At 38.1% G+C, this 16,050-nt stretch overlaps 5 protein-coding genes across 9 annotated transcripts in view; 3 read left to right on the top strand and 2 right to left on the bottom strand.

The window, feature by feature from the left end:
- Positions 1-44: 44 nt before the first annotated feature.
- dnajc21 (DnaJ heat shock protein family (Hsp40) member C21) lies at positions 45-6,160 on the bottom strand. 2 transcript variants are annotated; one of them, XM_026296575.2, is made up of 12 exons: positions 5,787-6,160; positions 5,182-5,275; positions 4,948-5,071; positions 4,236-4,364; positions 3,705-4,009; positions 3,448-3,611; positions 3,175-3,268; positions 2,181-2,393; positions 1,973-2,021; positions 1,752-1,876; positions 902-992; positions 45-679 (listed from the first exon to the last, which is right to left on the bottom strand). In XM_026296575.2, the coding sequence occupies exons 1-12, from the start codon at positions 5,881-5,883 to the stop codon at positions 518-520; spliced, it is 1,647 nt and encodes a 548-aa protein (XP_026152360.1). In that variant the 5' UTR covers positions 5,884-6,160; the 3' UTR covers positions 45-517. The 2 variants fall into 2 exon arrangements, with proteins under 2 accessions (XP_026152360.1, XP_026152361.1); XM_026296576.2 differs by having other exon boundaries at positions 902-989; positions 5,787-6,159.
- A 444-nt stretch (positions 6,161-6,604) lies between these two features.
- Positions 6,605-9,674, top strand: bxdc2 (brix domain containing 2). The gene is made up of 10 exons (XM_026298152.2): positions 6,605-6,795; positions 7,054-7,165; positions 7,266-7,309; positions 7,394-7,464; positions 7,553-7,602; positions 7,695-7,768; positions 8,217-8,267; positions 8,401-8,502; positions 8,687-8,815; positions 9,080-9,674. Exons 1-10 carry the CDS (start codon positions 6,646-6,648, stop codon positions 9,329-9,331), a joined length of 1,035 nt encoding a protein of 344 aa, XP_026153937.1. The 5' UTR covers positions 6,605-6,645; the 3' UTR covers positions 9,332-9,674.
- Positions 9,430-12,585, bottom strand: rad1 (RAD1 homolog (S. pombe)). Its single transcript, XM_026298153.1, has 7 exons — positions 12,515-12,585; positions 11,722-11,923; positions 11,471-11,579; positions 11,163-11,320; positions 10,835-10,935; positions 10,647-10,745; positions 9,430-10,393 (listed from the first exon to the last, which is right to left on the bottom strand). Exons 2-7 carry the CDS (start codon positions 11,914-11,916, stop codon positions 10,219-10,221), a joined length of 837 nt encoding a protein of 278 aa, XP_026153938.1. The 5' UTR covers positions 11,917-11,923; positions 12,515-12,585; the 3' UTR covers positions 9,430-10,218.
- Positions 12,586-12,608: 23 nt separating this feature from the next.
- On the top strand, positions 12,609-14,324 carry c21h18orf32 (chromosome 21 C18orf32 homolog). Its single transcript, XM_026298151.1, has 3 exons — positions 12,609-12,718; positions 13,544-13,743; positions 13,975-14,324. Exons 2-3 carry the CDS (start codon positions 13,564-13,566, stop codon positions 14,038-14,040), a joined length of 246 nt encoding a protein of 81 aa, XP_026153936.1. The 5' UTR covers positions 12,609-12,718; positions 13,544-13,563; the 3' UTR covers positions 14,041-14,324.
- An 802-nt stretch (positions 14,325-15,126) lies between these two features.
- The window catches only part of dym (dymeclin), a 34,874-nt gene continuing 33,950 nt past the window's right edge, over positions 15,127-16,050 (top strand). Inside the window, exons 1-2 of one of the 4 annotated variants that reach the window (XM_026297373.1) lie at positions 15,127-15,163; positions 15,295-15,338. The gene's annotated coding sequence lies outside the window, so the exon portion shown is untranslated. The other 3 variants (XM_026297372.1, XM_026297375.1, XM_026297374.1) reach the window with 3 other exon arrangements.

Here is a 16,050-nt window from a genome sequence, read left to right as displayed (position 1 = left end):
ACACACTGTTTTTATCAGTGGCATTAATGCAAACCATGCCAGAGTTGTTGTATAAATACCAACGTGCAGGGTCACCTTTATTTTCATGATGCAATAGTACAAAGCTCTTCATGACAAATCAACACACATGTGATTACAACAGTAGAGGATCTCATATGGGGATAATGTGTATCCTTCGCATATGCTGTGTATTTTTGTTTTCACTGGTTTATCAGTAGAGACTCAAAGATCACTGAAATGTACTAAAACACTGCTGAGAATGTTTCAGCCATTCAATTCTGGAAGACTCAGGCTCTTATACATACTCAGGATTTTCACTGAACACTATTATTTTGGGATTGTAAAAAAAATATCCACTCTCAGCTTCAAGAGTTTGTGAGATATCCATTAAAAGTCCATTTTCAGAGGCTTTAAAAAAAAAACAAAACAAAAAAAAACATATCTTCTGCCTGAGATCCTCCTTAGAGCACAATTTCCAGTGTCCATGCTGAGTCAAACTATCAGCACAGATGAGGTGTTATCTGTTCTTCTTCTTGTCTTTTTTGCTCTTGCTCATAGAACTGTGAGGAGCATTTGAAGAAAGAGCCGTGGCATGACCACTGGTCTTCAGATGGTCAAACAACTTGTTTCTTGTGGCGAACTCATTGTTACAGGTCACACAGCAAAGGTTTACTTCCTTCTGGAGATGAAAATGGGGAGTATTATTTATTATTAACCTAATTAGGTACCCAATATAGCACTGTAAGACATTTCCCATCCCTTTGATAACCCAGAGGGATGGCAAACTAAAATACAAGGTTGTGGGGTCAAAAGAGAGTTTTAATAATTACATTTAAAATGGTAAATCCAAATTGGTTCCATTCAACACTCTGAAAGACTGGGTTTAACTGTCTTTCCTCACCTCAGCAAATGGTTCTCCTCCCCTGTTTGACTTGACATTCTTTGGTTTGTCTTTTCCTCCCCCCTTTTTTCCTTTTGTCTTCCCACAGCTGCTGACAAAACATTAAGAGGAAAGATAAATAAAAATCAGATTCTAAACTGCAAGGCAAACCTTACACACCTCTCAAAAAACCCATGTGTATACTGCATGATTTAATTCAATTAAACATGTTACATTCACTGTTTATCACAAAGAGGACAGAGAGATCCCAGTAGTCCTACTCACAACTGTGCAACTTTTTTGTAATGTCATATGCTCATCATAGATTTCTGAAATCTTTGAAATGAGGTTCTTGTTTTTACCAAAAAGGCTGTTTACTCTGTTTTGAATGTGCCATTTAAAATGAATGAGCAGGAGCCTTCATAAGTTACATATGTTACAAATGTGAATGCTGGACTTATGTTTATCAGGCCTCCAGAAACACAGCCCCTAATAAATGCCACTGTTGCTCTGTGTCGGGGGAATGTGTAAATAAGACACATCAACCTTGTAAAGTGATTATGGCAGATGTTGTTTTTTTCTTCTTCTGCTGCCACCAAGTGGACAATATAAGGACTCAATACAACTTTGGAAATTCAGTAATACTATAGCCAACTGACATTTTCCTGGTTCCATTTGAAAATAATATATAATTTGTCACTGGTAAAGTCAAATTTTGTTTGTCTCATAGCATAAAGAGTTAAAGACTGACATAGGACTGATCTTGAAAACTGTAATTTGTGACATCAATGAAACCATCAAAAATCCCAGTCACTGTGACTGGCTCCTGGTCAGAAAACAGAGTTGGCAATCTCACAAAAACTGGACTGACCTCTTGACTTCTGTGGGAGGGAGATTTTCCTGCTTCTCAGGCTCTGTAGGATTTGCTGACTTATCAGGGGCATCATTCTCGCAGGTGTCCAGCGTTGGGTTGTCCTCCTCCTCCTGTGGAGCACTCTGTTATTGAGAAGGAGAGAATGAATAGAGAACAATGAATAGAAAATAGGTTCATTTTGCAAGAACAGAATGAAAGAAAGAAAAGATATTACTTACATGTACTACTTTCTGCTGTTTCTTTTTCCTCTTTTGCTTTTTAGACAGTCTGTGTAGGTGAAACAACAATGTCAGAATATACCTAATTAAAATAGAATTACCTAAAGAAGAAAAAAATCTGATCCTTTACCAAACTACCACCGTGAGAACCAGTGGAAAAGTAAGTTGTTTTTTTTTTCTTTTGTGACACCCAGCATGAGCTACATACTTCTGCCTCAGCTTTTCTTTTTTTTCTTCTTCTTCTTCTTCTTCTTCTTCTTCCTCCTCCTCCTCCTCCTCTTCCTCCTCCGGCTCATTTGCCTCCTCTTTTCCCTCCTTTTTGTCCTGGTTCAAACCAAGCAAATCCTCTTCTGCCTCCAGTTGTTGCCGTAGCAATGCCACCATCTCCCGGTGCTTTTTGGATTTTTCATGGTTTTTCATTCTGTACAATGACGCGAGAGATAACAGGCAGTGAGAACACATATTTACCATGTGTGAAGTAAAAGCAATTTACATATTTGTATTATCATCACCAACAAATATTAGAATTATTAGAATCATTAAAAGTAATTGGCATTCCTCCATGTCGAAAGTCACAACACAATGGCAATGTCTGACCTTCATCTTTTTTTCAGAAACAATAATCCCATCATCACTCACAGAACAGCAGGAAAAAAACACTTTTTTAAAAAGGGGACATCTACAACCAAGAAATGGTGAAAGCAAAAATAATTGTCTTCAGGCTGGATTAATTTATTATGTTATAGCATTTCTTTAATTTATATCACATTATCATTTTTAGTTACATCACTCCTACCTTATCCTCCCAATAATATAAAAAAGATCTGTATGACTTTTGAATGACATCAATCACAGCTGAGTTCAATTGAATTCAATTCATTTGTATAGCGCCAAATCACAATACAAAAAATCTCAAGGCACTTTACAAAAGCAAAAAACCCAACAAATCCCTGATGAGCAAGCACTTGGCGACAGTGGAGAGGAAAAACTCCCTTTAACGGAAGAAAAACCTCCAGCAGAACCGCAGTTTGGGCGGCCATCTGCCTTGACCGAGGAGTGCACTCATGCCTTTGGTGTCTTTATACACTGGTCTCCGCACCAATCAAACATGGCTACAATCTGTCCTAGCTTGACTAGGTGAATTAGCCTGTAGGTCCAGAAAACTGCAGGCCGGTGGAGTGAGGGGGTGGGTGGACACTCACGCTTTATCTGATTTGAATGATTTGTCACAGGCTGGGCAGTAGAGATCGTCATAATAGTCGTCTGTAAGTTCATCTCCATCAGGTTGGTCTGCATCTGTGAATGAACATTTATGTAAAAAAAAAAAATTACAGTAACTACAAACAAAGATGAAAATGATTTTATACTTAACTACTGATCACATCACTTGTCAAATATAGTTTGTGGAAAATGGTATCAGTATCAATAACTTGTGTGTGAGTGCAACTTAATCAAGCCCGTACATTCTCACTCACCTCCTCCATCATCATTGTTCTCCTGAGGATCCATATCCTGCACTTCTTCCTCGCTTAGCGATGTATCTCCAAACTCCTCTCCATACTGAGCCTCTATCTGCTGCAGCTCCTTCTCAAGTTCAGACATGGCCGCCCAGCTCTGCTCCTTATACTCCTCTGCCAATCTTGGATGGACAAAGAGCACAGTATTTTGAGTATGAAGCAGAAATTGAGAAAAATAAACATCATGTTTACCCAACTATGAATCCACTACATACTTGGCCTGGCTGAGCTTCTGCTTCCATCTCAGCTCCTCTGCCTTCTTGATCTTCTCAGCATTCTGTTCCTCCACCAGCTTCCTGTGGGCCTGCACACGTCGGTCACGTTTGCGGACAAAAGCCACGAGCTGTCGCACCAGCTCGTTACGCTCCTTGCGCGCCTTGTCTCTGACCTTCTTGTTTTCTTTCTCCATGGCCCTTTTCTCCCAGCGGTTGGAGGCCTGCCTAGTGTCATACTCCTCCTTCCAGGCAAAGTTTTTACGAGAGCAGAAGCTCTGCCAGTAGCCATAGAACACGTGCACGACCTTTGATAGAGAAAAAACCGCTGATTAAATATACTCAATTACACATCACTATTAATATTTCTACCTTGTTACCTCTTGGCTTTTGTTTTACCTCAAAGCACAGAAAAAGGGAACCTTGCTTATTAATTTATTCATGAAAGTGAACTATGTATATGTATATATAAATATATATATATAAAACCTCTTATACCATCAAACAGAGTAACAGAGCCTGGAGCTAACTTACAGTATCATAATCACTTTGAGAGTCTCCAAAGGTTGGAAACTCCTCCTCTTCCTCATCGTCCAGCCTACTGTGTTCCATCTCCTCCTTAACAATGGACTCAAACAGATTCCTGTAAACTGTAAAGAAGCCCTAGGGAGGCAAAGTGGATAAAAAAAGAGGAAATAAATATGAAAATAAATGTTCTGAGATCTATTCGGAATTTCTGGCCCTGGAAATCCCAAAGGATGAAGGTGCTGCCACCAACATGAAGAACAAGTGTTATTGCTAAGGAAAGTGGAGCCCTCTAATGGTTTTGTGCTACACAGTTTTTATAGTTAGACAAAAACGTTTGACCTGGGTTTCATCAAATTGGGTCTATTCCCAATAGACCCAGAGACTGGCTGGGAGTTCTTGTATAGTGAAAAGGAAGCTGGACGATTATTAAGTGGGGCAGAATTTTCTGCTTCGCCACAGTCCTGGAGCTGATGTAATCTGTCTCTTTATATCCCTGTTCAATATGTAACATGTAACAGTATGATACTGATGATTTGAAATGATACTGTACGGGTTGGTTTTGTTTTTGGTTTTTTTTGGCCAATTAAGATGTTGTTTTGCTGACATTTTCCTCATCTGGTAGAAGGCCTGAAAATGCCTTAATGAACAGGCTGAAGATTTCATGCAAATGTGCATGGTGAGCAACAAGATCCGCACACACACAACCACAAATGCTTACCTGCTCATCGTCTCCATAACCGGAGTAGCAGGTAACCGTGAAGTACTGCAGCAGGTCAATGCTGTCATCTTCATAATCTCCACTCAGTCCTCCTTTCAGCAGAGCCTCCCTGTGATTGTCATACCTGCCACACAGGAGGAGACAGAAGCATCAACCTAAGACACTTTTAACCCATGTGGCTTGTACACAAAGCAGTGAAGACACAGTGAGAAGAAGAGAAATTTCTAAACGCACCAAGCTCTCTCCTGTGGATCACTCAGGACATCATAAGCTGCTTGAATCAGTTTGAACTGCTCCGCTGCCTCCTCAGCATTGTCCAAGTTTTTATCTAGAAATTTCAGAGAGAAATCACAGCTATTGTTAGAGTGGATAGCTTTGCTGAAAGCTTTGTTTTTAACTTACTAGGGCCTGAGCTAACAAGAACACATGTTGATGCTGGAATAAAAAACTGAAAGTAGAAGCAATGCACCAAAACAGCTGCCAGTTAATTATCTGCTGCTCAACTAATCTAACAACTAACTGTTACAGCTTTACAACTACAGTTTCAGAGGATGTGATCTTATTTTCGCTGGGTTCAGCTTGCATACCTCCAATACATTTAAGGGAAGTGTAGTTTTTATTTCATCACATTCATCTGACAGCTACAAATACTCAATATATATAGATTTGACTGTTCATTTCTTTATATACATTAGTCATTAAACTCATATTGTTGGTACTTTTGAGCAGCCAAAGCACCTTAACCTCCTAATTCAACCAACAGAGGTGTTTTTAAATAACGTTACTTTGCTCAAATGCACCTTAGACATAAGTGACATAAGGTTTCTACCGCAACTCACCTGGATGCCATTTCAATGCTAATTTACGATAGGCTTTCTTCAGATCCTCATCTCCTGCGTCGCGTTTCACACCCAACACTTCATAGTGACACTTCATTGTATACAACTGAGGGAAACTTCACTATAACATAAATATCAAATTAAAATTTTAGTGTTGACGAGGTTAACTTTAGCATTTAGCTGCGGCATGCTAACGACATCTCTAAAATAATACAGATTTATAAGGTGACGACGCCCGCGTTAGGATGTTTTGGCCTTACATATTCAAATATGTACAATCTTATGTATCTGGACCAAACACCGTCTATATATAAGTTATTACGACCGCTCGATGGAACCATAAACCATGGACCGTACTACGTCAAATATCGCGAGAATTAGTCATCGTCTTTGGTGTTGTACGGTAGTTGGGCCGTTGCATTACTGCCACCTAATGTCTGTGCTCAATAACCCTCATCAGAATCAGAATCAGCTTTATTGCCAGGTACACCAAAGAACACTTTGCAGTACTAGGAATTTGTCTTGGTGTCTGGTGCTAGCATATATACAGATTTGGAATATGTACACAGTTTTATAATTAACTAGAATAAAGAATAAAAAATACTATATATATACAGAGTGCGTGAAATGTAGTGCAATGTTTCTAGCATCTTTTGTTAAGTGACTATACTTTATGTCAAACGGGCTGGACATTATGTTTATTGTGTACATTTCGTTCTTTTTTTTAATTTTTGCTCTGCAGGACCGTAAAGTGCAGTGCCGCCTCCACACCACTAGGAGTCTCTCGATTTGTTCCGTACACACGTGTTTGAGTTGGACCTGCAGTTTCGCGAGATTTGTGTCGGCGTACAAACCAAACATGTCGGCGCCGAAGAGAAAACGTGGAGGACAGGCTCATGTTGAGAAAAAGGCAAAGAAAGTAAAGTTTGTAAGAGGCGAGGACGAAGCACCGAATGAAGCCGAAGAGGAAAATAAAAATGAAGTCACAATCCCACCACCGGTCTCGCTGGTGAGCACGGAAGCTGGTTTTAAGGGGCACAGTGTTTTACTCGTATTGCTAATACATTAGTAAGCATGACGTTACTGAGAGTAAAATAAAACGCGAATATAAACGTTGTTATTGGTCTCAGGTACGAGTTACCAGCAAAAGCTCACACCTCGAAGGGTCAAATTAGAAATGTCCTGCCTGATATGAGGCCTAATGTGTTTGGGTGCAGAGGATTGTTTTAGCGTGATTTAATTTAGTTAAAATCCTTTTTGTAAACAGGGCAAATGGACCAACAAGGAGAGGGTCCTCATTTTCTCCTCAAGAGGCATCAACTTTAGAACCAGACACTTGATGCAAGACTTGAGGACCATGATGCCTCATTCAAAAGCAGGTTAGTGTCCTGCGTCATTCATACTTCATGTTATTACACATATTAGATAGATATGCTCATGTTGTCTGTTTTACTTATTATAATGCTTTTCTCCTATTAGATACAAAAATGGACCGAAAAGACAAATTGTTTGTTATTAATGAGGTGAGTTTTTTTTAAAAAGCTTACACACACTTTTATGTATTCACATGCACTGTATCTTAGCTCAAGATCAGCATTGTGTTGCAGGTGTGTGAAATCAAAAACTGCAACAAATGCCTGTTTTTTGAGGCTAAGAAGAAGCAGGACCTATATATGTGGTGAGTATTTTGATTTTTATTACATTCTCTAAAAGTTTTACCACCAGTGTTGTAGAACAAAAGATAAATGTATGCTTTTGCCTCACAGGATTTCAAACAGCCCTCATGGACCTTCTGCAAAGTTTTTAGTTCAGAACAGTGAGTTAATTCTGCCCCAAATATCCAAGTTGCAGTAGACATCTCTCGGATACAACAAGGAAAACTGACTTAAGTCATTGTCTTTTTTGCAGTTCATACGCTGGCTGAACTAAAAATGACAGGAAACTGTCTCAAAGGATCCAGGCCACTGCTATCGTTCGATCCCGTGAGTATCGCTGGGTCGAGGGAGATATGCTGTCAGGAATATTTGTCAGTAATACAGACCAGTGTGTCCCCATCTGATGTCATTCTAAAGTCTAAAAACATACATTTTACAATGATACAAAGCTGAGAAGTAGAAAGTCCTTAAAACCAAAAAGTTGGAAGTAGCACTTAACTGAAGTCAGATAATCATTTGTTTCAGTGTTCGGTACACGTTGAGTAAGGAAACTCATTGTGAAATATCTGAACAAAAACCAACACACTGAGCACATAATTTAGTATTATTTGAGTAATATGCAGTCTTCTGTTTACCTGCTGCTTTGACAAACTGTTTGTCTATAATATGCATTTGTTCTGTGTTGAGAACTGATAGATGACTGAAGCTAAGACAACTGGCCATAACCTGAACAAGAGCTAATTTTTGTGTCCCGTTTTCTATTTTTCTTCTCCAGAAATTTGACATGGAGCCCCAGTATTCTTTACTGAAAGAGCTCTTTATCCAGGTCTGTGTATAAAATGCATACACAAATCGTGGCCTCACTTTTCACATGGTTGTTTGAAAATAAATCATTATTTATGTTTGATAAGCTTGTGTATATATATTTTTATAACTGAAATAACATTTATGTGTTGTAGACATTCTCCACTCCTCGCTACCACCCCAGGAGTCAGCCTTTTGTGGACCATGTCTTCACTTTCACCATCGCAGACGACAGGATATGGTTTAGAAACTACCAGGTAATAAATTCTAGACAAAGGCTTCCAGGCTTACATTAGCTGTATAACTAAATGTTTAATTGCTTTAAGAAGTAAAAAATTTTACTTTCATTGTGGGACCTCCTGTTGTTAAATCTAATGATTTCATAGATTTTCCCTCTATTGAATTAATTTTTGTTCATTAATTTCTTTGTGCCATAATCAGATTATGGAGGAGGATGCCTCTCTGGTGGAGATCGGACCTCGTTTTGTTCTCAACCTGATTAAGATCTTTCAGGGGAGCTTTGGAGGACCTACACTCTATGAAAACCCACACTTCCAGTCTCCTAACATGGTAAACTCCAGTGCATGGCAGTTAAAACTGTAACCATTTTATTTCTAAATTATGCACTTTGTTGGTCAAAACACATTAATTATCAGAGTTTTTATGTGCCTGACATTAAAGCACACAGGTCAAATATGTCTTCCACAGTAAATTGAGCATAGTTGCTTAAGAAAGTATACTTGTACTTGTACTTATACTTGTAGAAAGTATACTTGTATATTGTCACAGATTTACTGATTCTGATTAATTACGTTTATCTTTATACACTGGCAGCATCGGAGAGAGATCCGGCTGGCAGCAGCAGCCAGAGTACGTGAGAAGCAAATGGTAAAAGATATGCAGAAAATGAAGAGGACTGAAGCAAAGCAGGATTTTGTCAAAGACGTTACAGCTGATGTCTTTCAAACACCAGCTGAGGAGAAACCTGTTCACATTGAGACAGAAGCACCTGAGCCAAAAGTAGTGAAGAAGAACAAACACAAAGCTTTCAAAAGGCAAAGGATGCAGCAAAAAGCACGCAGGTAACTGGATAAAGAGGAATGAATGACTTACTGCTACCATGATTCAACACTGCCTCAAGAATATGTGGCAGGACACTCAAGTCGAGAGTCCAATGTTATATTTTAGCTTACAGGAAAACTTGGTGTCATGTGTGACAATTTAATTCACATAGGACAGTGCTCATTTTAAATATGTACATGTTCAGTGGCTGATGCTATAGTTTGGATTCACTGTATTCTGGAGATGGACATTTGCCCATTCTTTTTGAAACAAGTAAATGTTCCATAAAGGTAAAAAGAATTTTTTTTTTTAGTATGAGTGACTACAGTTGTTTTCTATGTCACAGTAATAAAACGATTTAAATTTGTTCAGTATCAAGTGTATTCTCCAAACAAATGATCATGAAAAATCAATTAGCATCCACATCAGTATCAACATGAGGCACTCATCATACTCAAGTGGCAACATTTGTGCATGAGAATCTAAGGCTTGCAGAGAATATGTAAACTGTATATACTAAATGTGACTGCTCATGAAAATGGATGAATTTCATGAAATATAAGATCTGATTTGTGCTGTACACAGACAAATCATAGGTGCAAGACATGTAGATATGAGAAATTTAAGGCAGTAATCACATGTTGAGGGTCTTCTAGCTCAAAATAGATGGGTCTCCATAGTAACAAGCATTATATAGAAACTGGACACAAACATTTTTGGGATCAATAATAGGAACTCGATTTGATAGTGGTCAAATGAGACACAAGTACATAACAAGACTAGGTAAGAAACATTGTATTTACAAAAGTCCAGTGACAATGCTTTGCTTAAATGTGACTGCTAAAATAGCAACTAGCAGCCACCCAAATTAAAGTGCTTGTTTAAAGAGGAATTTAATGGCCAGGCTGTTATCATTCCTCCAATTCCTCGTCAGGACAACAGTAGTATTCTACGAAACAGATCTGTCCATCGTCATTCCTGACTAGGTACTGCAGAGAGAGGAAACCCCTGCTGTCTATCCTCACAGAGACTTTACAGGACAAAGCCAGAGCTTTGGTTGACGGCTTCAGAAGAGACATCTTGTACCTGTCAGCAATTAACAGATGACAGCACAAGATATTAACACACATTACATACAAATTCGGTAAGAATTTATTGAAGCCAGTCTAAAATTCTTAAAAATGCATAATGCAAAATCCCACTACACTGGTTTGACTTGCATTGCAGAATGCTAAGAAGATTGAAATTTATCACTGATCATAAACCTTAGTATTTCACCACATGAATATAATTTTTTTTGCTAGAGTTCTTGCAAAGCACCGTATGACTATGTGCTAACCTGCTGATTTGCGTCTTGGTGCACTGAAACAGCTCCATCATGTCTGAATCTTTGGGATAATCATAATGAGCATTTCCAGCATTCCCAAATGTTGACAACCTGATGAGATGCACAAATCAAACAAGTCAATTGAAACTGAACCTCACAATGAGAATATGAAATGAAATATAACAGTTTTGACAGCACACCTGAAGTACGGCTGGCTGGGTGACATGGTGATCTGTAGCACCTCGCTTGTCATATCCAGCTCAGAGAAGGTTTCCTTCAGACTGTCCGACTGCAGGATCACCTTTGAAAAAAGCCACAGTTAAATGTGTATTCAAATATTTTCACCTGCAGATACCATCTTATTTATATATAAAATAATTAGGGACATATATATATATATATATATCCCTAATTATTTTTATTTAAACCATCTGAACGAATGGGTTCATATTGGCTTATTTTTGTAATTCTACAAACAAAATGCAGTTCTATTCCAGTTTCATATTATATGAAATTGTGAAAGTCAACCTTGTTTGTAACATTGGCGCTGCAGAACTCAAAGTCAATTGGTTCTTCTGGTTCTTGTGTGTTGATCTTGCAAACAGTCACTACACCACCCTCCTCCAGAAACAAGGTCAGAGGGTAACCATACCCCCTGTAGCACATCCGCAAGGCTGTTAGTACTCCTGCAAATTTGATTGATGAAGGACAAGATGAAAATGGTGAATCATGTCAGAGGGTAGTAATCTCACTATTTGTAAAGAATAGACAACTGTTTTAAATTATATACATTTTATTTCCTGCCTAGTCTACAGTCAGGTTTAATTTATCATTACCTGGTACTGTGCTTCCTCCAAAGATATTGAGACAGTCCAACAGAACAGTCAGATTGACCTGAAAACCCACCAAGTCTTCCTGTATGGTGTACTCTTGAAAGATCTCAGCCTTGAATTAAAAGAGGTGACTTTTTTAGTATCACTATTAAAAGAACTATTTATAACACAGTGTTACAAGATGGGGAAACCATGACTCGGTGTGTGACCCATGACATTTAAAGATTTATTATAAATAGCAATAACAGACACACCTGGATGAAGGCATTGGCCTGCAGACACTTAGAGTCCTCCACTGTGACCTTCAGCCCGTTGGGTGTCGCGCTGAAAATGGCATGGTCTTTGAAGGTGATAGCTTTCAGTATGTTGGAGAGATTGTGAGCATTATCCAAACTGGCCACTAAAATGTACTGTTCATCATCCGTCTGAGACTGGGTGGATAGGGGCATTGTAGAGCTAATATGAACACACACACACACAAGATCATGTCTCACTATAGTTGTGAGAACACTAGACATAATTCTTTCTAACCCTAACCATCACAACTTATTTCCCTAAAGACGTTAATTAAAATCTGTCCTGGAGTTTAACATGCACATCATTAAATAAATTTCATTTAGTGGTCGTGAAAACCTATACAGATGATGATGATGACGATGATGCATTCACGGATTAAACCTAAATGACACAACACTGATCTCCCCTTCATCAAAGTACATAAGCCAATTTTATAGGTAAAAGTATCGATATCGCATCTCTAAGTTTTGCACTCAGGCTGCATATATTCATATTAAATATAACGTTATTGAAGTAAAGATTGGACTCATAACCAAACAAGACTTCATGCAAACTTACATGCACACGCAGAAAGTGTTATTTACATATTTTAAGCTAACGCTAGGCTAACGTTATATGTATAGGCTCACGCATATTTGAAAACAACATACAGACCAACAGTGCTATATAGGAAGTGCTATATTTTGTATTATCCAGCATTTCCGACGAACAAACTTTGAAAAATTTTACTGGCAACTTGCAGTCACTTACTAATTTGTACTTGAGCAACTCACACAGTTGTTTTCAAGATCGGCGCCCCTGTACAGAGTAACAACTTCCGCTTCTTCTTCTTCTACGGCTGAAGGTTTTGCACATGCGTGATAACATTCCAGAGATTTCGCTGGAGAGGACAACACAGAAATCATCAGTCTGTCTGCGTCGTTAGGACGTGACAACACTTGTGCTTTGTGAGAGGTGAGAGTAATCACTCGTTGAAATTCTGGTGCTTAACAAAATGTTGCTGAGCTCATACGTCAGTTAGAGTTTTCTTATATCTGCTGTGTTAACGTCCGGCGAGCAGCAAGCTAACAGCAAGCTAACAGCAAGCTAACCGCAAGCTAACCACGGAGCTAACATCTTCTTATGACGCTGTCACGGTTGTGTCGGTGTAAAATCAGTAACTAGGCATGTTGACAACACACGGTGTGCTGGGCCTAGAAGGTCCAGGATTAAGAGTTAGGATTTAGGTCAGCAAAGAGACCTAACGACACTTTTCTTCTCTTTCCTCCTCGACTTTTCACATTAGCTTGCTGACACAAACCTTATTAGTTCAGGTGTTGAGGCTGAAACATCGAATGGTGCTTTTACTACTTTATGTAAATACTAGCATACTCTTTAACAGGTCACCACTATTTGAACTGTATTATGTGCTGTAGTTTTGTTTTTTTTTCTTTGTGACCAGTTTTCTATTCAAATGTAAGATTGACTCAGTGTTGTATAATGCACAGCATGAAGACAGATTAAGTACGAAAATGAAATATATGATAGCTAGAAGCAAAGATAAGGTTGAATTTCCACACACTTTCAGCACCACGTTTATTAGAAATACAATACAACCTTAGTTACCACCTAGTAATGGCAAACCATTTACCAACCTTTTTTTTTAGCATCATATTTTTTTGTGTTCAGAATTTATACTTAATAACATCTTTGTTAATTCTCAGTAAAATTTCTGATCAGTATTATTTTGTCAATTACTGTTATTTGAGGTATATATTTCAATTTTGTTCTCTGCTTCAGGTTTTTCAGTTTGGACAGTCATGGTGTGCATTCCCTGTATTGTGATTCCCGTCCTGTTGTGGGTCTACAAGAGGTTCCTGGAGCCCATCATCTATCCCTTCATTTCACCGATTATTAATACATTCTGGACCAAAAAAGCCGTCCAAGAGAGTGGCAGTAGTGACCAAAAAGTTAATGAAAAGAGTAATGGCACTCACCAGGTAAGTTAATGAAAGTTATTGTATTTACACATGTGTACAGGTGGCAACCACTTATTCACAACTCATCCAGGCATTCTGAATGTATTTGGTCATATTAAAATACCATTTAAAGGGATTGAATTTTGCATGTTATTCATGACTGATTCTGGTGGCAGCAATATTTGAGCTCCTTTCATGATTGTATGTTGATAACCGCATTTTAAAATCAATTTTACTTATCATTTGTTTCAGCCTGGAAGCAACGGAGTGGCCACTGCCAATGGATCTACTATAGCGGAAGATAAGAAGACAGATTGACAGCTCAATGTATATAATGCATCCAAGACTGTAAATATTCCATTAGTATAATATAGAAAAACTATGACTCTTGTTTGACTGGAGTGGTTATAACCTCTTTTCATTTATATAACAGTAATTTATTGAAACAAATAAATGATTTACATATTTTACTGGTTAACCATGAATTGATGACATGTATTTACTATAATGAATATTCAATCTTCATGGAATACAGGTAGCTTTTTTTTCAAACTTGCATTTTAATGAATTAATAAAAAATAACAATTTTAAATTAAAACAATGCTTTTTCTTGCTCGCTTACTAAGCTGTGTTTCTATTTTGACTAATTTGGTCACATCAAATTGTAAATAATTGTAATCAATTTTGTTTGTGTTTTAACTAGTACATCAAAACTATTAAAGACTGGTTTGAGCTTAATTTTTGTCATGGATCTTCAATGGAAAATGAGCAAGAAAACAAGATTTTCACAGTTTGACCAATTTTGACCCACATTATGACACAAATATTTAAAACACTGAAATCTAACAACAAAGTTTCCAAATGCTCATTGCATTACCTTGTAGAAGCACCTTTCACAAAAAAAGCTTTGCACATCTGGTTTTCAGTATTTTACTACATTATTTCTGAAAAATCCTTTTTAAGCGCTGCAAGATTGTCTGGGAAGTATCATCTTCTGGTTGGTCCACACGTTGTATGGGGTTTGGACTTCAGTTGGGCTACTCAATGACAGGTAGAAACTTGTCCAATCTTGTCTCTAAGCTCTGGATCACAGTCCTGAAAGGTGAACTGTTGCATCTGTTTTTGTGCACAACCTGAAACCAGACTTCTTCTGTTTCACAATTACTTCATTTACTGTCAACAGTCACTTTATTTCAGCTTAAGAGAGTATCTTACTTAGTGTACTGAAGTCTCACTTAAGAAATGTTTGATTTAGGCATTTCTTTGATTAGAGTATCTAAAAGCAATATCAAGTTCTGCTGTTCACTACTACTTGAGCTGGCCACGAATGCCACGCATTTCAGTAGACCCGATACGGCGTCTGCAACGTCACAGTCGTAAACCACGCCCATATTTCGTCATTACGCAAGGGGTGGCGACGTGGAAAATATGGAGGAAAGGAGTATGTAGAGTAAACTTAACTGCCTCATATTTCCTACAATTTCATGTTTTTTTTTAATTTTTGAAATGATACCTGATAAACACATTAAACGCTGCTAATTACTGTACCAATAGTCGTCTCTTAACGCGCAGGTAGCTGAGAGAGGTACGGAAACCGCGAGAAGCATTTATGACAGGTAAGCCGAGCGGTCAGCTGATAGCAAACAGGCAGCAGCTGCTTTCTGGACAGCAGCTATTTACCAGCAGCTAACTGGACACGCTCCGGAGTCATTCATCTACCTAGCTGTTATTTCGTGCTAATGTGGGACTGCCAGTATAGCGAGGTGACTGTCCAAATTACTGAGGCACAGACTATTTCCTGAACCTGAAACTGGATGAGCTAGCTAACGCCATGCAAGTTGGTTAACTGAAGCAGCAGATAAAAATGCAGGCAAACATAATAATTTGGGTAAGGTCTACTTTCCAATGATCATGAGAGCATATGACATGTTTTGGTGGTTTGTGCAGTCAGTATATTCTCTCCCAGCTTTTTAAAATAGTTTTTTGGGCAGTAATGGTATTATCGGGAAGAGATTGTGACCTACATGAGCTACATTTTTGGTTGTTTTTACATTGTATTGTTAAGACTGCTCCATCTCCATCATCTTCGTTATTTTTAGGTCTTGTGTCATACAATTCCACTTTGGTCAATTACTTAGATAATATTAATGATATAAATAAGATCGTAAAGTAGAGAGAATCCAATCTGTTGAAATGTTAACTCATATAAACCGTATTATATATGTCTTACTTTGAAATATATTTAAAAAGGAAACAGGGGACAGAGGGACCAACCAAAGGCAGAAAGAATCAAGTTCTTTTCCAGTTGGCCAAATTTTCTTGAGCATT

The sequence above is a fragment of the Mastacembelus armatus genome, chromosome 12, assembly GCF_900324485.2.
Source record: "Mastacembelus armatus chromosome 12, fMasArm1.2, whole genome shotgun sequence".
Classification (NCBI taxonomy): domain Eukaryota; kingdom Metazoa; phylum Chordata; class Actinopteri; order Synbranchiformes; family Mastacembelidae; genus Mastacembelus; species Mastacembelus armatus.
Note: the sequence above shows the minus strand (reverse complement) of the source record. Positions and strands in the feature narration are given on the sequence as shown.